This window comes from Mirounga leonina, unplaced genomic scaffold, assembly GCF_011800145.1.
Source record: "Mirounga leonina isolate KUSES-001 unplaced genomic scaffold, KU_Mleo_1.0 Mir_118, whole genome shotgun sequence".
NCBI lineage: Eukaryota > Metazoa > Chordata > Mammalia > Carnivora > Phocidae > Mirounga > Mirounga leonina.
The window spans coordinates 6,585,599-6,602,176 of NW_023270277.1; the positions used below are offsets into that span (position 1 = coordinate 6,585,599).

The window sequence follows — 16,578 nt, forward strand, 5'->3', positions numbered from 1 at the left end:
AGTGCGGTCCCGCTCTGGGCCAGGCACCGTTGTCCCCCTCCCAGCGGCGAGTGCGGTCCCGCTCTGGGCCAGGCACCATGCCGGGTGCTGGAGGACCAATGATGCGCTACAGAGCACAGCCCCGGCCCCTGGACGCTGCCTCATGAGAGAAGCGTCCTTGTCCAGAGCTAGTCCCCACGCTGAGTGACATAGAGAAGTGCCTAAGTTTGTGAGGAGAGAACAAACAGGTCTAGAAGAGTCGGAAAGGTTTTGTAGCACTTATGCTGCGTGGTGAAGGGTTGTCGGGAGTGGCCAGGCCCGGAACCAGCAGAGGACAAGCTGGTGTGTACTGGCTTGGAGACCTGAGGGACCCAATGTTCTCAGGGCAGTGAGGCTGCTGTCTTATAGCTGAAGCATAAGCTAACTAGTCGGGGAGCAGGGGTGGGCGTAAGGAGTTAAAGGGGGAAATGTAGGGTGGAAAGAGATTAAGGAGCACCTTGTACGCTTTCTGAAAAACATGTTCTTGTTTACCTTGCTTTAACTTCCCTCTACCCCTGTATGCGCAGATTGTAGATTGCAGATTGTATTTTGTGTGATTAGTATTGTTACTTAAAGTGTATTTATTCTAATTTCCTCTTCAGATTATACTGATTTGGCCATGAGCACTGTGAAACAGACCCAAGCCATTCCCTATACCGGTCCTTTTAATTTGCTCTATTACCAACTACAGAAATTGACAGGTGTGTGTATTTGTTAAAATGCACCTATTGTTTTCTGCTTTTGAGTAAGACAAGTATATATCTGGGAAAGGATGTTATTTAATTTGGGTAACTATCTCAGAATTTGCACAAATTTTATTTGTACTTTGCTTGGACATGTTCTCAGCTTTGGTGAATTTTTGAAAGTGTACTCATAAATTTTTAAAATTGTGTTATACTTCTTATCCTTGATCCACTGAAAATTCTAAAATCAGTAATCTTTGCTCCTCATGTTTAAAATCCACTTTAGTATATGCTAGTGCTAAATTTCATCTATTTCTTTTCTTATTCAGAAAATAAGTTTTCTGGTTCCATCAGGACCAGTCTATACAGCAGGTTTTACAAGAACACATGACTGCTGGCCAAAGGCCAGTAAAACAGCAAACCTGTTCTGTTTTCATATTAGACCATTCGGAGCTAGAGATTTTGGGGCATGAACATAATGAGGGGCACTGACTAAGTTAAAAGGTGTGGATTCCCTCTAAAAAGCAGGAACATTTGAATAATAAATTATACTTTATATTAATATGCTCTTCATAATTTAAGTAGCAAAATACAACCATAAAATAAACCAGTAGAACGAAAATCTTCTTTTCTTTTACTTCAGATCCTCATATCAGAATTATAGGTCATAACACAGAAAGTTAATAAAATTAACCCTTAATTAAGAGGTTCCTGGGAGGACCAGAAAAGTCTCCTTTTAAACAACAGAATATTCCTGTAGAGTGATGAAGTCTATGAAGACAGAAGGCAGAAGTGACTAGTTGGAAGTAGTTGACTGGTCTCATGTTAAATTTTAAGATGCTAGTGGCTAAATCTCTTATAGAAACACATGTTTGACAATCACCAAAGTTTGTGACTGAAAAAATGTTGAAGGTCCAAGGTAAATCCTGCCTCGTTATATGAGTTTAATACATGTTGAGATCTTTCAGTTGCTGCAAGCAGTTCACATAAAACTTAGTTATTTGAAATCTAAGTACACAAATGGGTAATTTTTTCATTGTGTATCAGATTTATTTCAGCTATTTCTATAAACAAAGCAATAATAATGCCTCTGGAAGATTATCAGAAAATTATATACCTCTTGATACTCTTTTTTTCAGGTGACGTGGAAGAATTAGAAATTCAAGAAAAACCTGCTCTGAAAGTATTCAAAAATATCACTGTCATACAGGAGCCAGGAATGGTGGTATTAGAAGTAAGATAAGATCATTTACCTAAACAAGGAGGGGAAAAAATTTTAAGACTTCACATATAATTATAGAGAAAATTTGTTTCTTCTCAATCAGGAAAAATATGTGTGTGTGTGTGTGCATATTTTTCTTGCCCAGATCAGCTTTAAATATGACATAGCTGGGCACTTTCTATGTAGTTCCAATAACATAGAAACTAATATGAAGGGCAACTGGGTACCTCAGTCCGTTGAGCATCCAGCTCAACTGTCTCAGCTCAGGTTTTGATCTCACGGTCATGAGTTCAAGGCCTGCATTGGGCTCCATGCCTGGTGTGGAGCCTAGTTGAAAAGAAAAGAAAAGAAAAGAAATGAGGGGCGCCTGGGTGGCTCAGTTGTTAAGCGTCTGCCTTCGGCTCAGGTCATGATCCCACGGTCCTGGGATTGAGCCCCGCATCAGGCTCCCTGCTCTGTGGGAAGCCTGCTTCTCCCTCTCCCACTCCGCCTGCTTGTGTTCCCTCTCTCGCTGTGTCTCTCTCTGTCAAATAAATAAATAAAATCTAAAAAAAAAAAAAGAAATGGAACTAATGTTAAATTAAGGCTTAATATTTAGTATGTGTAGTGAATATAGGTCTCATGTGAGAAGTCCCAACTAATTTTGTGATAGTGCTGGATGTCTTCACTTATATCAAAATATCCAACATTCTCAAGATAAAAATCAAATTCTGTTACTTTGAAACAAATAGACGTCACGCAGCGCTCTTAAGAGTGGAATTTTGAAAATTCAAATAAGCAATATTACTTTGACCCAAATACACAAAGGCTAGAAACCACTGTGTGGGTTCCTACTATTAGAATTTTAAATTTCTACTGCTAGAATTTGGAACCCAGACACCAAATTAATTTGATGGTTGATTTTGATAACTTGGCATCTGCTAAGTTTAAAGAAGGACTTTCAAAGTGAATCCTGGAACCAAATGATCCAGGGAAGTACCTCATCTCTTTCTCTGCCTCGAGGTAGAATCCTATGTAAATTCCCCATCTAGATGGTCTGCTGTTCTGTTCTTACAGATTTTTTTTTTTAAGATTTTGGCCATTTCTTTTGGAGAGAGGGAGAGAGAAAGTGCACAAGCTTTGAGAGGGATAGCGGGAAAGAATCTTTTTTTTAAAAGATTTTATTTATTTATTAGAGAGCAAGCGAGAGAGAAACAGCATGAGAGGGGGGAGGGTCAGATGAGAAGCAGGCTCCCCGCCGAGCCGGGAGCCCAATGCGGGGCTCGATCCCGGGACTCCGGGATCATGACCCGAGCCAAAGACAGTCGCTCAACCAACTGAGCCACCCAGGTGCCCCGGGAAAGAATCTTAAAGCAGACTCCCTGCTGAGCGCAGAGCCCACGCACAGGGCTCCATCTCATGACCCCGAGACCACGACCTGAACTGAAATCAGGAGTAGCACGCTCAACCGACTGAGGCCCCAGGCGCCCCTTACACATTAGGGAAGGCACTTGTTCCTGAAATAATTCACCTGGTCCCACATTCACCTGGCAGAGGAGGAAAACCATCTTGGAGCCCTGGGCATGTGCAGGGGCAAGGGGCCTAGGCTTCGTGTGGGAAACAAAAGGAAGTGTTTAAAAACACCGCCTTCTTCCCATGCTGTGTGCTTATGAAACCCAGTGCTCAGGGATCTGCATTTGATCCCAGTACCTGAGTTACTGCTGTGTTACCTCATGCAAGTGACCTCTGAAAAGGAAGGTGTTCTGAGGATCAAGTGTGGGGATGCCCATAAAGCCCTTGCCGCAGAGGAAGCACTCAGTACATCTTAGAGAAGTCCAGCATTATTAATTGCAGGTTAGTTTCAGTCAGTGGAAATGCACGACGCAAAGTCCCGCACGTACAGTCCGTGGATGCGCAGGTAGCGCGCGCAGCGTTTGTGGCCGGCCCTGCTCACACCGTTCTGCTAGCTGCCCTTGTCTTCACAGTGGCTGGCAAACCCTTCCAATGACATGTATGCAGACACAGTAACAACCGTGATACTGGAAGTCCAGTCCAACCCGAAGATAAGGAAAGGTACGGAATGATGGCATTTTTATCAATTAATTCTTTCACTTCTCCCATGGTCTGTGAACTAAAAAGCAGAAGACAGAATCCTAGAATCTGAAATCTGCTTGTTCCACTCCTGTAGCCTTCAAGATACAATATGTGCATAACACTGCATGTTACTCATATTTTACTTCTTGTCCTGGGTCTTTATTTGTGCTGTTGCCGAAAATCTGGTTGCCATGAACACTAAGATAAAATTCCTTAGTCACAGTCCTCTCAATCAGAAATTCCAGAATATTGCTGAATCGAGCCAGCAGTCTAATAAGAAAATCGGTGGCCCTGTTGGTGTTCAGGAAAACCCGTTGAACAGAATGGAATCCCTCCTTAGGGCAATTTTGCAGTCACTTTAGGTTTTCTTTTCTAAGTAGCCATTTTCAGTCAAAGAAGACACTAGTGAAGATATCTGTGTTATTTCTTTCCAGTTGTATCTATTTTATACATAACTCAGTGTAACGCTTCATTGGCATGGAAGGTAGCCCATGAAGAATTCGGGGAAGCCTCCCAGCCTTTAACCCTTCTCATGGTACCAGGTTGTGCTCTGAGAAAATGATTCTCTTCCTTGAAATTACAAAGAATAAACAAGTAGGTAGTCTTTGATTGCAGGAGGAAAAAACGTTTTGCTGGATACTTAATAATCCATTGTCTTGTACCTGACCGCGTCTGTATGATGAACCGAATAAATACCTAGACGAATCTTTTTTTTTTTTTAAAGATTTTATTTATATATTTGACAGAGAGAGACACAGTGAGAGAGGGAACGCAAGCAGGGGGAGTGGGAGAGGGAGAAGCAGGCTGCCCACCAAGCAGGGAGCCCGATGCAGGGCTCGATCCCAGGACTCAGGGATCATGACCTGAGCGAAGGCAGACGCTTAACGACTGAGCCACCCAGGCGCCCCTAGACGAATCTAACTTACTTATCTGAGGTACTGATGAGCGCTTGTATTTGTTTTGAGTAATAGTAAAAAAATGGTGAAAACGTTCATCTGGACGCCGCCGGTGACCTATGTTGGTGGAATTAGCTGGTGGGGAGTGGCCACCCCGTGTGCATGTAGGATGGCACCTCCACGAGCCCGGGTTCTCCCGGGGTGCCCACTCAGTGTCAGCGTGTGTCCCCGGGCACAGAAGTACACATGTGGTGGAACAGCGCGAAAGGCGGTTGTCAGGTTTTTCTTATTTTCCTATTTTACATTTTCCTTAGGTGATAGAAATACAAAGGACAAAGCGCGAGGTGGAGGTGTGTGGGAAGGAGGAGCTTCCTTGCGCTGACGTCACAACCGATGAGTGGTGGCGCGCTGGGGGGCAGAGTGGAGGGCAGAGAACAAGAAGGAAGGGTTCAAACCCAGAGCCTTGAGTGGGCACACCCTTCAGGATCGATGCCCACTTCCCTGAGAACACAGCCGGCCTTCCCTTTGTATCTTAGCTTCGTTGCGTTCAGATCAGACACTCAGAACTGAATTGCTTTAACCTCCCGGACTCCTTTCTGTTCACTTCATTTTGATAACCCTTTTGTAAAATGAAGTCTGTCCTGTGATATAAGCTCCTGATGTCAGTATTTTTGTCAGGCATTTGTGTACTTTTCTGAAATATGAGACATTACACACAAACGGTGTTAGGATGCTGGGGGGGTCTTCAGGGCCGTGTCACGTCGTAGCCACCCTGAGCCCGTTTCCACACTGCGTGTTGGGCCTGAGCCTGTCGACTTTGGTGTCCAGACGCCATCTGCAGCTGTGACAAAGCTGCCGCTTAGCGACTGTGCTGGAAAACGAAAACAGATAATCACCAAATGTGTCCTGTCTGTGTCGAACAGGAAGGAGCGCGTGAGCGACCTTAGATGGGTCTGACTTTATATTGCGCATTTCTCTTAGTACTCTGGTCCAGAGTGAAAGTGTGCCTTTACTCTGATCTGTGCTAGTCAGCAATGGCTATTATATTATTAGTGATCCATTTTTAATAATAATAACAACAGTGTAAACATTGCTTCCTAAGGTTAGCGTCTGGGCACTCCCCAGGGAGTCACTGCAGAACGGCTACAAGAGGGTTTTTTCCATGAGTTAACTGTGCTGAATTAGCTGGCGGCCCTGGGTTCCCTAGTGCTTCCCTGCTTTGTGTTGTATTCAGAAAAGGAGAGTCTGTTCTTCTGGAGCAATGAGGTGCTTGCAAAGCCAGCATTCATTTGACAAATGTTTATCGAGCACCTTCTGTTGGGCAGGTATTATTCTCGGTGCTCAGGGCACAGCAGCGAACACGGCAGATGGTTAGTGAGCACCGGGGAGCTGGTGGTCTAGTGAGCGCCAGGGCGGCTTCATAGGGTTTGGAGCAGGGGCAGAAGTGTAGGGCTTTATGGACCATTTTAAGGACTTTGGACTTGTAGTCTGAGTGAAGCATGTTATGTTGGAAGGTTTTTAAAGGGTTGCGCTGGTGCTCGTTGAGAGACTGGGAGGGCAAGTAAAGAAAGCAGGTGTTTCAGTTGAGAGCTTTTGTGGCCGTGCGGGTGGGGGGGTGGCAGAAAGTGCTTGGGTTCTGGAGATGGGTTGAAGGTCAAGCCTGCAGTCTTTCCTGCTGGGTTGGATACAGAGGGTGAGAGAAAGCAGACAAGATGAATTTTAAAGAGAGAAGACAGTGACCCAAGGAGTGTATGTGCTACATTAGCCTGGAAATACAACTTGTGTTTTTATCTGTGTGTGTGTTTAGCCCCGCCTTCAATTTCTGTATCCCCCTGTTCTCATCAAGGACACACAGCCAAGCTTAAGCATTTTCAAAATACATTCTTTTATGTTCTTCTGTTCCATTATGTCCTTCCGTTTGGTACTGCACCTGTTTTCAGCACGTCTGTGTCCTGACACACATGCCTACTGGGGGCAGGTGTACATAGATAACTATGATTTCACATTGTACACATACAATCTTGGGTATCTGAGGAGTTTGTCATAAATATTAGTGATAAATAGGCAAATATGCATACATGTGCACTCAGAATTTGGGAAGTTTCTTTTAATAGTTTCATAGCTTAGATAGTTTTTAATGTATTTCATGGGATTTTAAATGTCAGTTAAGTGCTTGTTTAATACTTAACAGAATTAATGATTATAATTAAAGTATAAGGTTTTATTATATAGCTTTCTTGGCTGGCATCTGGTTCATTGTATATTCAGTTAAAACTCAATTTCACCATAAGGGAAAAACCTTTTGCGACTGTGGGTTGTGATGGATGGTTAACTGCACTTCTTGCGATTATTTCGCTGTGTATACAAATATCAAATCATCATGTTGTATACCTGAAATTAATATAATGTTATATACCAGTGAGACCTGCATTTTTTAAAAAGAAGGAAAAAGCCTCATTTAAAAGCAATCAGAGTAACTGTAGTCTGACTTACAGAATAATTTAGGAAAAATGGCAGTCTGGCTCTTTTCCACAGAGTAGGTTCACTATGATCAACTTGAAAACACTTACATCACTCCACAAAGAAACGTCATATTCTTTAGCTATCAGCCCCCAATCAAGATAGCCACTAATCTGCTTGCTTTTTTTTCTCCTACTTTCTCTCTCTATGGATTTACCTCTTCTGGACATTTCATAAAAATTGAATCATAATACACGGTTTTTTGTGACTGGCTTCTTTCACTTAGCATAATGCTTTCAAGTTTCATCCATATTGTAGCATGAATCAGGACTTCATTCCTTTTCGTGGCGAAATAATTTTCCATTGTATACCACATTTTGTCTCTCCATTCATTAGCTGATAGACATTTGGGTTGTTTCTACCATTTGGCTGTCATGGATAATGTTGCTCTCAGCATTGATGTACAAGTTTTTGTGTAGACGTGTTCTCACTTCTCTTGGGTCTGTACCTGGGAGTAGAGTTGCTGGGTCATATGCTAACTGAATGTTTCGCTTTTCAAGGAACTGCCAGACAGTTCTGCATGGTTTTGCTGCGGGTGATGGGCTGGGGGGCACTTACCGATGTCCCAGGGCACGCTTGAAACACCAGATCATCTTCCTGAACTGTCAGATTACCGTGTTTTGGGGAGGGAAAGCTAAGTGATCTAACTGGTGCATGGTTTTAAATATTAATTTTATTAAAATCAGTATAGGTACAAGAATGCAAAAGTTATATAATGTTTTAGGTAAAAGGAAAGCTCCAGAGATCTCTGAGCCAGGATGTGCCCCAGGAGTCCTAGAGTTACAGGGTTACTTCCGCACATACATGAAATGTGGAAAAGTTTGAGGAGCATTATAAATAAAATGTAAAGTAATCTTAAATGTCATTTTGTGGTTCTGCATTTAACAAGAACAAAAGATAAAGGGATGAAAATAGCAATTTGCCTCAGCAGGTAGATGGTTTGTTTGTCACTTGAAGGATTCCATAGTTGATCACCTTAAATCTTACCAGTAACTGTGTTCTGATATTGACTCGGGAACTATTCTAAATAAGAATTTGGAAATTGATCTCTGTTGCTTTTTTTTTCCCCAGGTGCAGTACAAAAGGTTTCTAAAAAATTAGAAATGCACGTTTATAGCAAGAGGCTGGAGATCATGCTCCAGTAAGTATTGTCCCCATTATTGCCCCATAAGGGGTGGTGAGGCCAAGGGCGGGAAGGAGGAGGCCGGGATTTAGTTCTGGCTCACTGATGGTTGTGAAGCTCAGACAGGTCTCTTAACTGCTCTGAATGTCTGTGTTTGTATCCGTAAAGTGGTTTGAACCTCATCCTTCCAGCTAACACTCTAGCTAGTTCCAAATACCTGTGACCTTGGTTAGCTCTTTCTGGCATGGTCAACTGAGATTCGTACATCTTTACTAAGATCAAGTACTAAACTCTTCACCTGGTGTTAATGTGCCTTTAAGAATTACTATACATGTTCTCCTTAAATGTGAGTTCTGCGTTAAGAATGGTTTTCTTCTGGACTCTTCTCAGATAATAAGTCTGTAAACTAAGAAGTACCTTTAAACTCAGTATTTTTCTAAACACCAGATATTAGGTCTTTCCCCTTTTCTCAAATACTCTTTAAGACTGATTTGGGGGAGCTCCTGGCTGGCTCAGTCAGTGGATCATGTGACTCTTGATCACAAGGTCATGAGGTGAAGCCGCACAGTGGGTGTGGAGCCTACTTAAAATAAAAATTTTTTTAGATACTGATTTGGGGATTTTTTTTCCAGATAAAATAATCCCTTGCATCATAGTGGATAACCACCATTTAAGCTATGTAGTATGCCAAGAAAAGGAAAATTAAAAGATTTGAACATAGTATCTCTCAAATTCTTGTTGAGTGACTGCTTCTACTTTTTTTTCTCACTTTTATTAACTGCCTCTGTATTTAAATTGAAAGTTCATTGACTAGATGTCTTAACAAAAGAAGGTCCTCTGCATATTGGAGGTTTTATGTTAACCTATCTGTTCCTTCCTTCCCCCCAAATTCCTCACTGATAATCTTTTAAGGCAGCCAATTAGTAGCTTTTAAAAAACAGATAGGCTTTCAGAGGTGACCTTGCTAGAAGCTACCACACATCTTCAGAAAAATGTTCTTGGTGTTGCCATTTTGATATTAAAAAGCATCCCTGTCGTACAGACTGGAAAGTAGCTCACAGGCGGGAACAGGGACAGGCAGTGCTATTCAAAAGGCAGCAGCTTCTGTGTTTGTGTCCCCACCCCTGCGGTCAGAGCAGTCCCCCCCCCCCCGCCCGCCACCCCCGCCCCGTCCCCGACTCTTGTCTGCAGAGGGCTGCACTCTGCAGTTTCGGAAAGCCCGACCTGCCAGCCTGAGTGTCCTAATCATTCGAGATCCTGGACGCCCGGGACAGTCGGGTGAGACTGCGCAATTTAACACGCAGCCACCCACGCTTTTATCTTTGTCGTTGAGGGGTTAGATGCCCGTCCCCGCAGCCCCTCCCGGGAGTCCAGGTTAAAAAGCGCTTCCGCGGAGCAGGTGTCCTGGGCCTGCGGGCCTGCGGGGCCTGCGGGGCACCTGACTGGAACAGTTGTGCTGTCTGGCAGCGCTGGTGCTGGAAGCTTCGCGGAGAGCAAACCGGTGTTGCCCTGGACGGGCTGAGCCCCCCCAGGCAGCACAGTCGGTGGCGCCGGAGGGAAGCTCGCTGGGCTGCGGGCGATCCTGACAGCCCGCCGCCCTCCCGCCTTCTCTCCGCGGCTTGCTGGCCCGGCCGCCGCCCTGTCCCCCTTCCTCGCCCTTCCACACACACACGTGAACTGTGAGAAACAGGAACAGGAGCCAAAGAGCCAGAGCTTACATTCGCCTCATGAACGTGACATTCCGGGGTGTTTAAACTTCCAATCAATCATAATCTAAAAACTCCAGTTGTTTAAATCCTTAGTATTGTGTAGGTAGGAGTTAACTGGTTTCTGTAAACAAACCAGGAATTGATTACATGAACATGAGATATTTTTTCCCTACCTTTTGAATATATTTCTGTAGTTAAAATACAGCATTTTTCCTTAGTAACTAGGTTACCCAGCCAAGTTTATTCAAACGTATTTATTACCATTAACTTCCTAAAAGAGCCGGCGGCTGGCCGGGCCTCCCCGCGACCCCGCGGGCTCCGTGTGGGCAGTGCCGGCCCGTCTGGCTTGTCAGACCGCGGGCTGCCCTTCCCGGCCTGGCTCCAGCCTGCTGCTTGGACGGCGGTTGCAGGCGCCTGGGTAACTGATGCGGACGGACGTGGAAATTAATGATTAAACTCTAGCTCCTTGGCGACAGACGCAGTGTCTCAGTGACTTCCATCCCTAAGATGTTGGCACATAGCAGATGGTCAGTGAAGAGTTTAACTCAAAGGAGGCGTTTGAAATTGATTCAGAGGAGCAGACAGCAGCGGACTTGAGTCTGTTCAGTGGAGATGCCTGCATTTTAATCCCAGCCCCACTGCCTTCCAGCCGTGGGGGCTGCAGGCAAATCCCTTCCCTGGGTCTTGTTTTCCTCCTGTGTAAAAGAGGCTTCTTACTAAAACTGTAAGTTAAGATCATGTGTATAAAGTGCATAGCATAATACCAGCTGAAGAAAGCATGCTTTTTTTTTGTTAAGTAAGCGCTTGGCCCGACGTGGGGCTCGAACTCACAACCCTGAGATCAAGAGTCACATGCTCTACCAGCTGAGCCAGCCAGGTGCCCCTGAAGAAAGCAGTCTTACTAAATGATTGCTGTGTACTTTAACCATTTTATAAAATTAGTAAAATATGTGAAGTTAAATTAAATACATCTCAGGAATAGATAGAAGTATTCTACTTCAGAACTAGGGGTTATCTTCAATATTATTTTTCCCCTGGTATATAAAAATGTACTTGACTTACTTGTTAATGCATTTTGCACTAATATTGCATCTTTGTTTATCTTTAAGGGACATATTTGGAGAAGACTGTGTAAGTGTAAAAGATGGTTCTATTCTCAGTGTCACAGTGGATGGGAAAACTGCTAATATAAACTTGGAGACACGGGTATGTAGCTGCTCCTTCCCACATTTCAGGACATTTGGGAAAGAAAGTTAAAACAAAAGTAATCTCTGGTCTCACACCAGACAGCTCACTTCCGCATTTTGGCATTTCCTTCCAGTGTTATTTCCTACATTTTTGCCTTTTACAGGCTTTATGTTATTATATGTAAAGTTACACATTCCTGTTTTTTTTCTTTTTTTTTTTTCAAGCTTATTTATTTTTTTAGTAATCTCTACACCTAGTGTGGGGCTCAGACTCACGACCCCAAGATCAAAAGTCGGATGCTCTTCTGACCGAGCCGGCCAGGCGCCCTGCGTTCTTGCTTCTTCCCCATCCTGTCCTAAGTGGTTTTTTTTTTAAGATTTTATTTATTTATTTGACAGAGAGAGACACAGCGAGAGAGGGACCACAAGCAGGAGGAGTGGGAGAGGGAGAAGCAGGCTTCCCGCCGAGCAGGGAGCCCGATGTGGGGCTCGATCCCAGGACCCTGAGATCAGGACCTGAGCCGAAGGCAGACGCTTAACGACTGAGCCACCCAGGCGCCCCTGTCCTAAGTGTTCTTGCGTCTTGCTGCACAGCACACGGTTCTTGGGTGTATATTCCCCGTCATTTACTTTTGCACGAGAGGCTTGAGTCCATTTCTCTTATTTGGCATCCAGTTGATTCCAGATTTTTTCAGAGAAGCTGTTCTCTGGTTTTACCAGCAAGATCCAAGTGGCTTTTCCAAACAATGGGATTCAAGATCTTGGGGCCTGCTCTGGTCTTACGCTACAGATCCTGCATAATTATTTCATAAGCATAAGTGAATAAGTATATCTTACAGTCTTGTTTTTGAAGATTAGAACAGTTCTACTAAACAAACAACATAGGTTTTAAATTTATGTTCTTTGACTATATAGATGCTTTGAGGAGACACTAGTTTATTTTACCCCACTAGAAAAATAAGCTAAGAATATAACCAAGTGGTTCACTAGAGAAGTCTGGACAGCCAGCAAGCACATGAATCAGATGTTCAGCTCCGATCCACTAGTAATTAGAGGAAATATGGATTGAAAGTACAAAACCTCACTGTTTACTTAACACTTGGGCACAGATGAACAAGAGTGCTGGACCCGGCGCCGGGGAAAACCGGGCCACAGTTTGTTATCAGGGTCAGTTTGGGGCCGGGAGGGGGTTGTAAATGAGCTGGCACGTTCTTTCCACAGAGTAGTTGGTGAAATGCTTAGAAAAGCTCAGAAAAGTAAATACCTTTATCCACAATTCCCCTTACTGCATCTAATCAAAGAAAATAATTGGACAAGTTAATAATAAAATAATTCGAGCAAAGATATATACAAGGATTTCTCTTCTAGCATTGATTGTAACATCAGCAGAACTGCAAGAGACCGAAATATGCATGAGTAGGAAACTAAATGAAATCACAATAGATTGTGTGTGTGGTGCACCCCCGGACACGGAGGTCTGTAACAGGCAGCCATCCTCAGGAGGGCGATGGGGATCACTGATGGGCACAGTTGTCCCCCCGCATCAGTGAGGGGCAAGAAAAGTTAATAAGATCGCAAGTATGACAAATTACCCCATTTTGGTTTTAAAGAAATACATATGTGTAGCTCAAAGCCTGGAAGGTTATACACTGAAATGTTCACAGGAGTTATCATTAGGTTATAGAATTAAGGGTGTTACTTTTTTCTTTCCTTACTAAGTTGTAATATGAGCAATATTTATAGTATGATAAAATTTTAAAACCACATATAGTGTTTTGTAGCTGAGAAATTACTAGAAGATTATTAGTCTAAATCAGATTTAATACAAATTTTGAGCTTGGTAAGTAATTGGTATTACAAAGACTGAGTTCCTGGTAATGAAACTTACTGGGTCAGACTATGGGCTTTGAATTAAATCTAGTTCACTAGATTTTCCATTTATTCCTTTTTCCAAAACTAACCTCTAATTAGACCCAGTGATTGTGCAGTCGCGCTCCGCAGGTCGGGCCCACGCCTGCAGGCCTGAGGGCCACAGCTCGGGGCCCCAGATGCCAGGTTTCGGTGACCCCCGCCCCTCCCAGAAATGAGGATCGCTAAAGAGGATCAGTCTGTCTTCTGTAGAACACTTGTAGATACTTAGGGTGAAAGGCCTGTTTGTGCTTTCACTTTCAGACTGTAGAATGCGAAGAAGGGAGCGAGGAAGACGAATCCCTGCGGGAAATGGTGGAGCTGGCCGCGCAGAGGCTGTACGAGGCCCTCACCCCCGTTCACTGACAGCCGGCCGCCTCCGGCTACGTGAGCTTCTTCGGAACGCTTGACTCCACTTCTGTGACTTAAAATAAAATACCTTAGTTTCTCGGGAGTAGCCTAGTGACTTGTGACGTCAAATGGCCCTGATTCCAACAGCTTGGGTGCTGCTAAATTACCAACTGATCTGTCCATTATTCCAAAATATTTGCTGAATAAACTGCCTAAGCTGCCAATGAAACCTTTCAGATCTGCTCATAGCAACTGAATCCGTGTCTTCGTGGCCTTTTTAAGGAAAGAAAATGCATGATGGTTTGTATTTTTATGTCCATATTCTGAAGGGAATTAATAGAGATTGTCACCTCAAGTGCCGTTTCTGTTCCCTCCTGATACTCTTGGCAAATTCCTTAATTTGTACATTTGTAAAATTACGACTTTCGGGATTCAGTGATATTTTCTTTCAATTCAGAGATACTCAATTCACATTCAATTCAGAGATATTCAGACTATAATTTTTATGCCTCAAGTTCCAGGGGATTCAGGTGTGAGTTGTTGAATTGCTCTGTGTGTAAATTAATCATTAGGCCATTTTCCTGAAGTGTGTGTAAGACGCGTGCAGACTTGCAAATAACTGGCACAGGAGTGTAGGGGTGCGGCGTGCTGAGGGAGCAGATCAGCCGGGGTGTCCTTGGGGTCTGCTTCCACGCATGGGTCTGACTGCCGCCTCTGCGGGGGGGCGAGCACGAGCAGAAACTCGCTCTCACCTTCCTGCCCAACTCGAGAGTCGCTCACACTCACCGTCAAGCTAAAGGCGTCCGCCAACCACAGTCCCTAAACTCCGCCGACCCTGTTAGTCCTCTCCTTGCCTCACCTCTTGGTGACTTACAGCCACCAAGCGCTCCTTCCCTGTGTTGTGACAAGCTTGAGTGCACAAATCTGAAGTTTTACTTGAAATAGTTCTGTAAGATACCCTACCCCACTTTTGTCCCTGGCCCAAACCAAAGTTCTAAGGGTCACCATTGGTGTCATGTAAGACTTTATGATAGATTTTTTTTTTAAAGATTAATTTTATTTTAGAGAAAGCAAGAGAACAAGCAGGAGGGGCAGAGGGAGAGAATCCCAGCAGACTCCTGCCAAGCACGGAGCCCAACGTGGGGCTCGATCTCTCGACCTGAGCCGAAATCAAGAGTCGGTCGCTCAACCAACAGAGCCACCCAGGCACCCCGGTTTTGAGAGATTTAAAAACATTTTTAAGTTACAAAAAATACATACCTGTAATATCTTTTTTTTTTTAAGATTTTTATTTATTTATTTGACAGAGAGAGAGAAAGAGAACAAGTAGGCAGAGGCAGGCAGAGGGAGAGGGAGAAGCAGGCTTCCTGCGGAGCAGGGAGCCCGATGCGGGGCTCGATCCCAGGACCCTGGGATCATGACCTGAGCCGAAGGCAGACGCTTAATGACTGAGCCACCCAGGCGCCCCCATACCTGTAATATCTTAATAAGACAATATATATATAGTAAAAAGGGAATGTGCTTTTTCCCCTAGTCCCTCTCCCTGAGGTAAGCAATTTGAGTTAAGGATTCCAGTTGCTCTTGAGTCTGCCCTTGTCTTCTCTCCACGGTGGCTCTGAGTCCCAGTCACCCTGTGCCCTCTGGTTCCTGCCACAGCGTCCCTGCTCCTCCTCCCTGAAATACACAGACCTGCTCTCAGGCCTTCCCTACTGAAAGTCCTTCAGGGCTTCATTGTAATTAGGATCAAGTCCAAACATCCTAACTAAGCCAGGTGTTCTCAACCTTGGCTACATGCTGGAGTCACCTGGGGAGCAGCAAAAATATACGGAGGCCCACATCTTACCATCAGGAGTTAACTTCGTTGGTCTGGAGTGAGGGCCCTTTATCAGCACATTCTTAAAGCTCCGCAGATGATTCTCGAAGCCAGGGAGCTCCTGGCCTGGAGACTTGGCTCTGCCTCCCACTACCTGTCTCTCCGGCTCCAGCCATTCTGCCGACACCTTACGGCCCAGCCACAGCGAGGTAGGTCAGCTTTTCCATGGTGCACTGCTTCCCTTGCGAGTCTGGTTTTCGCCTTAGGCTGTTTTTTCAAAACATCTGGCCCATTTTAGTCACAGCCGCCATACTTCATGGCACAGCTGAGGTGGCGAGGCTCTGAGCAAACGAGTCTTGGAGCTCCTGGGAGTAGGCCCCCACCTTGGCTCTGCCCTTGGCCCCTCGAGAGTCCTGCTGGCTACCTGCTCAACTTCCTCATCCCCCTGCCTGGTATCTTACCCCCTGGCCTGCCTTCAGCAAGAGTCCGGTTTCTAGAAACTGTACATCCTTCTACCCTCCACCCTGCTCCTCGGCTGTGGATCCCCACCTTTCCTAATTTCTCTCCCCTCCTGCAAAACCCCATCTTCGTCCTTGAATAGTTTGCCTTCCTGTCTTCAGCAAACGTCTTAAGTTTTTCTTTGAGGCCCAAACCTTCGATAAATGCCTGAGTCCGTCTATTTAACGAGAGATGGCCGTGTGATGAACGAGTCCCCCGGAAGCACTTCCTCCCCACCGAGCTTCACACTCTTGCTGTTTGCGGAAACATCTGGCCCCGCCTGGAGGGTGACGTTGCCTCTGGTGGCGGCGCCAGACCGCTCTCCCTTCGGGCCCCGGGGAAGTGCCGGGAGGTGCGCGGCCAGACCGCCTCTCCGGGAGGGCCTGCGGGCTCCCCGAGGGCAGGGGGCTGCGTGCGCCCCGCCCCCGCCGGGATGAACCAACGAACAGCGAGGCCGCTTCGTAAACGGACAAAAATGAGCTTTCCAAGGGGCAACTGCTATCGCACGTGCTAAAAATGGCCGGTTGGTGCCAAAGGAGCCCAGCTCGAGGAGCCCCTCGGCGGCCACCCCGCGGAC

General features: G+C 45.1%; 1 protein-coding gene across 2 annotated transcripts in view; it reads left to right on the forward strand.

The window, feature by feature from the left end:
• The window catches only part of LOC118007357 (cleavage and polyadenylation specificity factor subunit 3), a 43,625-nt gene extending 29,701 nt beyond the window's left edge, over window positions 1–13,924 (forward strand). For both annotated transcript variants that reach the window (XM_035000414.1, XM_035000416.1), the window contains 6 exons: window positions 621–719; window positions 1,841–1,935; window positions 3,888–3,975; window positions 8,484–8,553; window positions 11,354–11,450; window positions 13,604–13,924. In XM_035000414.1, coding sequence (XP_034856305.1) covers window positions 621–719; window positions 1,841–1,935; window positions 3,888–3,975; window positions 8,484–8,553; window positions 11,354–11,450; window positions 13,604–13,705 — 551 coding nt within the window. In that variant the 3' untranslated portion in view covers window positions 13,706–13,924. The remainder of the gene's footprint in view (window positions 1–620; window positions 720–1,840; window positions 1,936–3,887; window positions 3,976–8,483; window positions 8,554–11,353; window positions 11,451–13,603) is intronic.
• The last annotated feature ends 2,654 nt before the right edge of the window (window positions 13,925–16,578 follow it).